General features: G+C 34.1%; 1 protein-coding gene and 1 non-coding gene across 2 annotated transcripts; one reads left to right on the top strand and one right to left on the bottom strand.

The window, feature by feature from the left end:
- Positions 1-2,501: 2,501 nt before the first annotated feature.
- On the bottom strand, positions 2,502-4,195 carry LOC145014934 (transcription factor DIVARICATA-like). The gene is made up of 4 exons (XM_078973382.1): positions 3,983-4,195; positions 3,794-3,855; positions 3,316-3,700; positions 2,502-3,216 (listed from the first exon to the last, which is right to left on the bottom strand). The coding sequence occupies exons 3-4, from the start codon at positions 3,669-3,671 to the stop codon at positions 2,838-2,840; spliced, it is 735 nt and encodes a 244-aa protein (XP_078829508.1). The 5' UTR covers positions 3,672-3,700; positions 3,794-3,855; positions 3,983-4,195; the 3' UTR covers positions 2,502-2,837.
- A 478-nt stretch (positions 4,196-4,673) lies between these two features.
- Positions 4,674-4,746, top strand: TRNAR-CCU (transfer RNA arginine (anticodon CCU)). The gene has a single exon. It is a non-coding gene; the product is annotated as a tRNA-Arg (tRNA).
- Positions 4,747-11,771: the final 7,025 nt, after the last annotated feature.

Below are 11,771 nucleotides of genomic sequence, written 5' to 3'. Positions count from 1 at the left end.
CATGGAAGAAATGAACTTAAACTTATTCATGAGACCAAAAACACTATAAAACTCTAGACCTGGAACATATAAATCCAAAGGGACCCCAAGTACCCATAAAGTTCCTAATTTTATGGAACCTAACCATTTAAACTCTCACAATCATGGAAAACTGGGACAATAAGCCTAGATCTAGAAGAACTAAACATAAAGCTTGGAACTTGAGGACTTACATAAGTCCTAAATATGAGCAAGGATGAGTTGAAGACGTTTTCTTTCTAGATCTATGCACCAAGAGCTCATTCTTCTTCTTCAAACCATCAAAAGCATCGCCAAAAGCTCTAAAACGACAAAATAAAGGCTAGGGTTTCCTTAACGGTGAAAAGGAGGTAATGGAGGCTGATGGCTCGTGACAAGTTATTAAGTTAAACCAAGAGTTAGATGTTTGGTGATTTTTGTATAAGAAACGAAAAAATAATAACATCTGGTACCTAATTTTTTATTGTTATTGATTAGAATCGATATTATTGTGATCCCTATGAGTTGGAGATGCTCGTGGCAAGGCGGACCGTGGTGGCAATTAGTGGCAACATCAACGGGTAAGGGAAGCGAGTTCATGACGATGGGTATAAAAGGGCTATGAGTTATGGATCAATTAGGGCGTTGTGGGAGGGAAAGAATGTAATGAAAATGCTACAAGGTTGTGTTGTAGCATCGATGAGAGGACAAAGCCTAATATGGACTGGCGAGGGAAACACAACCAACAAAAAAGGGATCTGTAGAAGAAGCCGACTATAAATAGGGTCATTTGGTAAAACGAAATCATGACCGAAGAGGAGAGAAGCATCTGTTGGTGATGGTTATCGCAAAACATGGTGGATTTGTGATATTCGTTGGATATGGTTATTGCAAAACATGGTAGATTTGTGATAGTTTGGAGGAGAAAAGATATAATAGAACTGAAGAGGGTTTGCATATTGATTTGGGATTTTGGGATGGGGAGGGAAACTCAAATTTTTTCTGGAAAATAATCTCCTTTTTTTAAAACATTCACATAAATGTTGTTTTTACTATATTTTTATTAATATTAACTTTTGTTTTTAGAAATGTGATACTAATATATCTTGTTCTTACTAATATTATGATTCTTTTTATTATTGTTAAATGAAAAACAGTTTTATGATATAACTTTTTTTATTCTATAATTTTAAATAAAAATCAATTCAATCATAATTAATATATAACATATATACTTTGAGGGACAGTTACCGTGGCTACATCCCTAGTGAGGGGTCTTTGATGCTCAAGGACTCAATATAAGGCGCACAAAACACAATGATCCACTAGGTGGCTTGTATAGAAATCCAATTCCCACAAAGAACACAGTTTATATTATAATTGAAATTCTCACATCGCAATGGTTATTTTTTTTGCAAGTATACTGAACCTTAAACCAAATGTGCTATGAACTGGAATAAAAATTATAACCAAACTTTGTAAATTTTCACTAAATTAGATTTGATGTCGACGATTCCGTACATATTCTTCAAACGTTAATAGAGATACCTTCACTCCTTTTGTTGGCAACAGAATTCTGTTTGGTGTAAAGTGCTTTTAAAAGCTAATCCATGATTAATACATGTAGTAATTTTTCTACAGTCAAGGAAATGTCAAAATCTTGAGTTGACTGAAACCGAATAAAGGTTGATGCATTATAATAAATTCAAATCCTCTAAAGCCATAAACATGATTACACTTTTAAAACAAAATGCTTGAAACACGTCTTAGCCCCATATAAAACAGTTATTTTTTGGATGATATACTTATAACATTTGTCTTAGGGTTCGGATATTAATTAGCAGCCGAATCTTTATTCAGCTCCTTGCGGAGACTAGGTTTATTGTAACCACGTAACGTTGTGTATGGGATTTACATATCACATGATTTTTTTTTTTTTTTTGAAACAATATAATATTGGTGAGCTTAAGAGTTGTTGGATAATAATCATTTTATGATTATGAGAATATGACTTATATTCGTAGCTAAGGTTCCACATTATAGTCAAAATTAAGTTGATCCTTTGCATATATAATCTCAAAGACCAACTTGCTTCTTTATACTTCTCATCAAATAATTAATATGTTAGTTCTGAAAGATAGAAAGGAACAAACCTAAAAAAGGGGACCTCTAGGAATCGAATAAATAAAGATTTGGGTGTCATTAAATATAAAACAAATAAGTAGATATTTTAAATTACACCAAAATAGAATATCTTTGAGATGAAAAAAAGCATAATAACACAATATGCTTGTGGAATGCAGACTCAGCTAGCTCTATTCTAAAGCCAACAGTCAGCATGCCAACATTCCTGTGCATATATACTATACATTATGGTGTAAAGAGTACCAATAGAAAACAAAAGCTTACAAATTAAATATTCGTTAAAATTTCCCAAGAGTGGATGTTGACTCAGCCGCTGACATGGCACTCTAGCAAACACATAAAGACATGACTCATCTAAATTCTTTAGTAACAGAACCCGCCAACTTTGCTTTATAACTTTGATAAAGAAAGGCACCTTAAATTAGGTTTCACATGTCAATCTACAAATTTCACATTTCATACGTGTGAACCCGATCATGATTCATGAATAGTAAAGCCAATTCTATTTCCCTTGCTGGGTTACTGAGATCTTGAGTTCCTAATTACTTACTTCTAGAAACTTGCATCCTTGTCATACGCGTAGTAATCACTAAGATAGAGACATGAAAACAAACTATCGAAATACAAACAAAGTACAAGTACATATAACTACATATTAACATGTTTTTTTAATGAAAAACACAATCTTTGCTTCCTCAACCTTGAACCTGATACCTTGTAGGTTGGAAACGGAGGCCGGAGTTGTAAACTCGGACACTCTTGTTCATTTTCGCAATTTCAAATGGATACGCCGTCACAGTTTCATCACTCGGGTTATTCCAGTGTAGCAAGTCCTTTGGTAGTCCAGTGGGTTTGTTAATCGACGGTGGAGATCTCTCGGTGTTGTCAGGATGATTGATGATCGTGATATCATGAATACTAGGTCTTCTCTTCTCTTTCCCATCTGAATGTTGTCTCGCGTAGTATTTCTGCGCATGACTTGCGACTTGTGTCGGGGTTTTTGTCATCACGAAGTTACGTGAAATACTTCGCCAGTCTCCTTTTCCATGAACTTGAAGACCCACCAAGAATCGCCTGAAAATGACACGATTAGTTCAAGTTTATCGAATTAACGTCTGATTATAAAACAAAATCAAGAACATGGAAGGTGTGCGAGTTATGTTTATGTGTAACCTGTGTTCTTCTTCAGTCCACGGGACACCCTTTCGTCTCTCCTGATCACAAGATCGAGGCCTCTTTCCGAAGAGACTGAAGCTCTGATCTTCAAAAGACGAGGTGAAATAGCCGGGATCGGGAACCATATCAGCCTCGATTTCATTGATATCGGCTTTCAATTTCTCGTATTGGTTCTTGACATCGATCTCCGACTTCCCGGGAACCAAAGCGGCGACATTTGACCACCGGTCTGGTGTATCGGTATCGAATATAGCAAGAGCACTTTCGAACCATGTGTTTTGTTCATTAGTCCATTTTGTGTTCTTGTTTTCTTGCATGCTCAAACTATTGGAAGATAGAGACAATGTCTCCATATAGCTAATTGGTGGTGCTTCAACGTGATCTGAAAATTGCAATATAGAATCATGTAATGAGAATTGGAATACCCTTTTTGAGATTTACCAGAATATGTTCAAAGATCTTGAAAAAGACTCGCCTGATCAAGAATCAAGAAAATCTTGAAAAAGATGGAAACTTTGATCTCAAACTGGTTATACCCTGAAAGAATCATACAATTCAAAATTAAGACATAATTAATTAATTAATCAAGAAACTATCGTATACCCAGATGGAAAAAACAAGTTTAAAGATGATAAATAGTCGCTAAAACTCAAAAAGAGTGAACCTGGCTTAATTCTGATCGTGGATGAACCCAAAAGATAGAAGAATTAGAAAGAGGAAGGAAGACATTCAACGTGATTAAAGAAGGTGGCAGCTTGTGATTGGGAGTGTGTGTTTTGGTGTTTATATACAAAGAGTAATGGTCTGTTTTATGTGTGTGTGATTTTAGTGTGTGTTACCCCATGGCTGCTATTTGCTATTGGTATTTGCTATTGCTATTGCGAATGTTACTTTAAGTACTCACAACACCTTTTACGATAGCATTAAAAAGTTTGTAAGATTTGCCAAGACAATTGTATGTTAGCTTTATTATAATGTAATGTTTTTATTTTTATTAATAATTATAGCAAGTGAACGGTCCACGTAGGTTTGGGTCTAGACCACGAACCATAAAAAGTTAGGTTATAATCTTTAGCTGGCTTTTGGTTACTGTGTTTTACACATGCGATTCACATCAAAGTGTCACTAGAAACGTTGCTCTTTTCTTTTGTGACCAACAAGTGGGGCTATATATGTTTGGTTCCATAAATTACAACCCTTTTATCAAAATATCAGTTAGGAAGGATGAATCTTGCCACAGGATCAAGATATTTGTTTAAACATTAAACAGTGTCTAAGTTTTGTTTGATTATGTAACACTATACGACCGACATTCTAAAGGATAAAAAACCAATTATGTAAATAAAAAACATCAAGCGCCTGTAGCTCAGTGGATAGAGCGTCTGTTTCCTAAGCAGAAAGTCGTAGGTTCGACCCCTACCTGGCGCGAGTCTATTTTTGGTCGTTGCAATTTTGATGAGATTAAGTCATAAGTTTTATTCGGTTTTAGTTTTATTTTGACTTAAAAGCGTTTTCATTGTTCTATTTTTGTTGCATATATAGAGACTTCAGAGGCTTTTCAAAAGGCTGAGTTACCATTTATACACATATTTAATCCGTTGGTTAGGATCTACCCTGCTATAAAAAGATATTTTTCTATTATACTTGTAGTCCGAAAAATTATTATCCCTTCACCATGCAAGGGGAACTATCTTTTGACCCCTGGTCAATTTGTCATGTTGAGGATCAAACTCGTTTATATAAGTGTACATTTTAAAGTTTAAACCACCTGACTTGTATCAGAACATAATCTAATTACTCTTTGACGTTTGTATAAACTTTAATTACATTAAAAGGTCATATGACACTAAAGTACCAAATCAAATACAGATGGTTTTGCCTTATTAGGATGTTTAAAATCATATATTCACCAAATCATGAATTTTAGTTTGGTCAACATCCCAAAAATATCAAAATATAGTGTTTGAATATGTCAAAGTCGACCAAGTATTCCCAACCTATAGTCAATTGAATCGGTCGGTCTAACTGTAACGATCCAAATTTTCAAACAATTGTTTTTCCATTTTAAATCAACCAAATGATTTTCACAAAATATGGAATATCAATGACAATTGTTTTCAAAATCCATAACATAAATATTTTACTCCAAATATCAGAGTGTCCCATAAAAACGTCTGTGAGAGTGAATACCCCGCCATCAAGCATTGTCCTTGCCCTTAAGCTCAGAAGTACATGAAACAAATCAACAAAAGCTAATGCTTAGTGAGTTCTCCAGAGCATACCCCATACAATCCACATAAATCACATATACCATATTAGCTATAAAGCTACATAAACCACATAAGTCATGCATATAAACATATAACGATGCCGTGTAAACCATCCGAGGTCTTACACCAAGTATCACTGGAACCCCCACGTGGTCTTGGCTCACTGGCGTGGGAACCTCCACACGGTCTTCCCTAATCATAGAAATATTATACGAACTAAACATGTAAACATATCAGGAAGCTGTGGAAACCCTCCAAGGACTTATACCAAATGCTATAGGAACCTCCTAATGGTCTGAACATATCGCCACGGTTTCGTATTTATGGTTTCCGGTACTTTCGGTTTGAAAGGGAAGGACCTGACGTGACTGCACAGCATTCACTAGAGTTTTCAATATTGGCAATTAATGATATTACTCTTATGTTTAAATAATATGTTCACTTTGATCGGTTTTGAAACAACACGTTTGTATGATTTATTGTTTTAAAAATGAAAATTTTCCCTTGGATTTTCAGGACGTTACAAGTTTTTATCCGAGCCTTGGATTGAGGGATTCGAGCACGCTCTTGGGTATGTCTCAACTCAAACTGAGGAATTTGTAATCTTTTGAAAGAAAATAAGTTTCCAAAAAGATTTTTGTAAAGAAAATAAGCTTATAAAAAGATTTTTATAAAGAAAAAGGGATGATGTGTGCAATCAGCCGAACTCAAGTAAGTGATTGTTTGGAAAATAGTTTTTTTGGGCCATATTTAGGACTATTAGGGTTTTGGGCCTTGTTCGGACAATTACATTACAATAACAATATTTACATATGTTTGAAAACATAGTTTGTGTACATCAGTATATAAAAATTAGGAGATGAGACTCCAAAATGCTCCTTCTTCTCCAAAAGCTGGCGAGGGTACCTGTCTATTGTTGTCATGAGAATACAAGCGGTTTTGAAAATGTATCAGCATAAAGTTGGTGAGTTCATAAGCATGTTTTTGTATTGAAAACTACTCACTGAATTTATACAAACAGTTTCTTTTCATTATAAGTAAAATGCCGTTTGTATTGAAAAATCATTGTTAACAAGTTCTGAAATATGTATGCATGTTTTCCAAGAATATCCAATATTTTCTAACATGTTTGTTGATTACTGTATGAAAAGTATGTTCCATTTGAAAACCCTAGTTATCACCAGTATGTAGTGTATGTTCTGTTTGAAAACCCTGGCTACCACCAGTATGTAGTGTATGATCTGTTAGAAAAACCTAGCTATCACCATCAAGTATAGTAGCTTTATTACTTAAAATAAAACCAAAGGTTGTGTCCCTAGAATACCCTCCCCCCCAGTAAGTAGATGGGTAGTTTTATTAGTTAAAATAAATTATCGAAGAAGAAAAGCCCGTAAACAAGGATTAGTTGATACTATTGTGAGTTCGTATAACCATGCTAATATGACCGATAACCTCCTTGACGTTTCTTCAGGTGTCGTATGATTACAAATTTTGTCACCCCAAGCATGCCCGCCTAACTGTAGCTAACAGTTTAGGTGTGTGATTGTCGGTCCCGAATAGATCTATTCACAAATTTCACGTTCTCCCTCCATGAGACTCTGCTTATACTAAATGTGAGGATTTACTGGTACCCCGAGGGGCATAACGAAGATATGTCTCACAATCATGTATTAACTAGTTTATGTGTTGTTCTGTTGTTCTCGTGTTCGAAATCGTTGTATACGTGTAGAGTATAAATAATTATACACAAAATAATTATTATATAAGATACTCTATTAATGGATAAACTAAATCTGTCATAGTTTATATGTTTGACTTTGTACATAGTTTGATTATGTAAAACTTGTAATGAGTTTACCAAATTATACCTATTATAGTTTGACTGGTATGTTATGATCATGTACTGTTCTGAAAACTATGCAATTATGTTTAGAAAAACGTCCCTTATGCTCCGCATATTACAAAAGGGATAAGGTATCTAACTGTTTGATGAAAGATTTGTTGTAACTGCATCAGTTTTTAATTTGTGAAAACCTTAATGTTTGGCTTGTATTCCCCCTGAAAACGTTTTAAAAACCATAAAAGTGTAGGGGTATGAACTCACTGTTTGACGTGGGATTCGAGTGTCAATCAATAGGAGTTTTTGGGTGTCAGACAATGCCTCAGACACAAATGAATCCTATTTAACATATCAAAGCACATATATGTATTAGATGGACACATAACAGTATTTGTTATGGAATGAAACCATCTTAAGGACTAGGAAACACTTGAAACTAAGTGTTTGAATCACACGTGATTGAAGATGGGGAGTTTGCGGTCGTAATTAGGAGTGTACGGTCATGAGTTTGCATCCCTATAGGGTTTACGGCCCAAGTGTTTACGATCCTTGGGTTTACGACCATAAACACTCGATGAAAGGTGTGATTTTTGGTGTTCCGGGGTGCTTTCTATCCTCTTGGAAATGTTCTAAGCCTTGTGCACAACTTAAGGTGAGGTTTAAAGGCCAATAATCGACCAAAAATGGAGTTTACGGCTATTAAAGGGTGTACGGCTGTACACATGGGTTTACAGCCGTAAACCCATTTCGTGTTCATGATTTGGGTCGATTTTTAGGTGAAAAACCAATGGTTTCTAGTAGATATCAAACATAAATGGTAGTTACTTACTGTAAGAGGCTTGGAATGAGGTTTTTAGCCACCAAAAACTAGTGTGTGTGTTCTTGGTGAGAGAGAAAATCTAGAAAAGGATGAAATTAAATGGGATGAAACATGGATTCAACAATAGAAATGAGATAGAAACACAATCAAAGTGAAGAATCACTTACATTTTTTGAGGGTCTTTGAGCAAAATCGAAAATTGTAGAGAGAGAGAGAGAGAGAGAGAGTAGAGAGATAAATCCTTTGGAGTGTGTAAAGTATGAAATGAAGGCCACTCATCCCTTATATAGGGGTGAGTTTATGGCCAAGGAGTGGGGTGGGGGGTGTACAGCCGTAAACTCGAGTTTGCGGTCGTACACTCGTTTTGAAGGGGTGTTTGGCCCGAATGCTATGCTTTGACTTGGAAAAACTCGTTCTTGGACCCAAAATTCGATTGTTTTGAATTAAAAATATTTAATTAGACTCGAGATAATGTTAACAAGAGCAGAAATAAATTCCGATTTGATTTATTTTTAACGGTTTGAACGGAAGAAATTCCGGGTTGACACAAACACCTTTTATTCAATCACCATATTAATTACACATTATTCATTATATAATGTTTCGATTTATCAACTTAATACTTGAATTAAAACAATAGTTATCCCATGCTCCAAGCATGCACACTATGTTTATCTATTGTCCTTACTATGTAAAATAGATCAATCGAAAACATTTCAATGATGCTCATTTCACAATTTCAAATCCTTATTCCAAGTGTAAGAATACCATATTCTTGTCGCTGCTAGAATGTGTTAGATTGTAAAATATCATGCAATATAACATTTTGTAATGTACCAAAGTCACAAAGACTTTGCCAACGATATTACAAAACTTTCCACTAGAGAATGATAACAAAACAATTCCAAGGAATTGAAGTCTGAAATTCAAAGTACATTCCTTTGAACATCTTTCTTGATAAAAGTTTCTAACCTACGCATAGATTATTAATATCCATCTCCCATTATGGAAACATTTCCATATATGCCATATGACAACTCATTATTAATAGAATCCTATCTATTCATAATAATGTCAATATAGTCAATCCACTACTACACTTCCAGCTGTCCTTAAGCAACCAATCCTTAGTGAACCTTAGATTGTCCTTGACATTTGTTTAACCACTTTAGTCATATCTGGTTCTAGTCCTTTTTCCCTCTTAATGCCCTAGGCATTTGGAAAATTAGAACATGAGAATATTATAGCATATTTAATCGATACTATACCCGAAGCATATGAGATACGATTGATAATGTCTTACATAAAGACATGATATTCGACCAGTCTTTTGCTATAATATTTACATATATAGAATTTCCTTATGTTGAACTATTCCAACATGATATTCATATATATCCTTGACTATATTTGATTAAAATCTCATAATCTAAGCTTTTAGATTTGAAATGAAGTATAAGTTCCTCTCCCTTAATTCTAGCAAAACAATTTTTCAAACTCTGCATCTTTGCGAATTGAAACTTTTGTTTTCTATAACTAACATTGATAACTTCCAACACTTACCATAATGATTATGCTCCCACTAGCATAACAATTATTTCATTATTAGCACAACACTTATGCTCCCACTAGCTTTGACATGTACTCATAAATAAGATGGACTTCTAGAAATCATTCATTGTTGATCTTCTTACCAAAGTTCAGATTTCTGATACAAGATGCTTTGATAAGAATTTATCTAGGCCTTTCAAACTCATGCACCTTTCCTTAGATAGCTCATATGGGTGTCTAAACAAATTTAGAACTTACAACAATAAGTCTCAAATTTTTAGACCTTTTGACATTTCTCACAGTTCGAACTATAAAGAGTGATGTCATAATCATAATTGAATTTGAGAATGCAAATAACAAAACTGGTATCTCATCAAAATCTTATTAGTGAAAGTGTTTCCTCACACTCATTTACATGAAATACAGAGAAACCTTATGACACTTAGATTTTATGGTGTATGTGTTCTTATCCATGTGAATTTGTCATAACCATATGTCACACCCCCAAACCAAGGATGGCGGAAATGTCCGGGGGTGGAGGACTTCATGTAGAGTATCACAACAACGAGTATAATAGTGCTCAAAGTAAATACAACCATCACAAATATAATTGAAAAAGTTACATCAAAGTACATGTTTACATGATTCACATCAATTACATTATGATACAAAATAAACTGTTTGACGAATTATTGTCCCATCCTCAAAACGTTGTTGATTTCCTGTTTCACTGAATTCCTGAGAATACAAGTAGTTTTGAAAAAGTATCAATACAAAGGTTGGTGAGTTCATAAGAGATTTCGTTAGAGAAGTAAACCGTTTTCCTTGTAAAAACATTAGAATATGTATCCAGAAAATCCGATATTTTCTTTAACATCTGTGTAATGTAGTCTTATAACCGAATACCAAAATGTATAAGTAACCTCTCTTACTAATAGAAAATGGTATGTGTTTAAATCGACATAAAACGCGCTTGAATTAAATAAAATTCCCGTAAATTCTTATGTTTGTTAATACTTTATGTATATGTAGTTCTAAATCCCAGGACCGAGAAATAACAAGTGTTGGCCATACTTAAAGGTATAAATGTGGTTTCAAATGATGTGTAGTCATAATTACCAAAACCGAAATTGTACTGTAATATTTGTACTCATTGAGATAAAAAGTGATTTTAAATCGACATAAAACCAATTAGGTTTTATAAAAATACCGTAAACTTTATGTATTGTTATATCCCTATGTGAGTCTCTATAATCATACTATGACTGAATGAACCTGCCACGACATTTCTCAGGCGTCGCAAAACTGAAATGACATTTGTCACCCATAGATCTGCAGGTCTCACTGTAGCTAGAAGCAAGGTGTGGGGTGTTAAACCCAATATAGATCTATATACAACTATCACGTTCTCCCTCTAGGAGACTCTGATTATATTTACCAGGAATTATATTCTGCACTCAGATGTACGGAAAGAGATTGTCTCACAATTTAGGTTAACAAGTTTACGTGTAATGTGTGTGAGTGTAAAACTTTTCTGTATGAATGTACTCTTTTTGTATGAGTGTGTTATGTGATGTATCATAAACTATACCTATTATAGTTTATCTAAAACGTTTGTAGTATGTAAGAATTCTTTTATGAAAATGCATTAGTGTTATGAATCCATTAAACTATGCTTTTTATAGCTTAAAATACGTGTTCTAAATGAATGAATAATCTTATCATGAATGACTTAGTTTCAGTTTATGATGATAAACTAACAAGGAAACACATTCAATAATTAGAACTTATGATTATACGCTTTGCTCAACATAATACAAAGTGTTATGAAATTTATATGTTGTTAACTAACTTTAACCTTTCTGCACTGTTTTAGAAAAGTCATAGAAAAATCATACGAAGTTGAAAACTAGATCCGTAAATTCTAAGAGTTCCCAAAATGTATCTAGTTTACTCATAATTTTTATCATGA

Source organism: Lactuca saligna, chromosome 9, assembly GCF_052625555.1.
Source record: "Lactuca saligna cultivar CGN05327 chromosome 9, ASM5262555v1, whole genome shotgun sequence".
Classification (NCBI taxonomy): Eukaryota; Viridiplantae; Streptophyta; class Magnoliopsida; order Asterales; family Asteraceae; genus Lactuca; species Lactuca saligna.
Note: the sequence above shows the minus strand (reverse complement) of the source record. Positions and strands in the feature narration are given on the sequence as shown.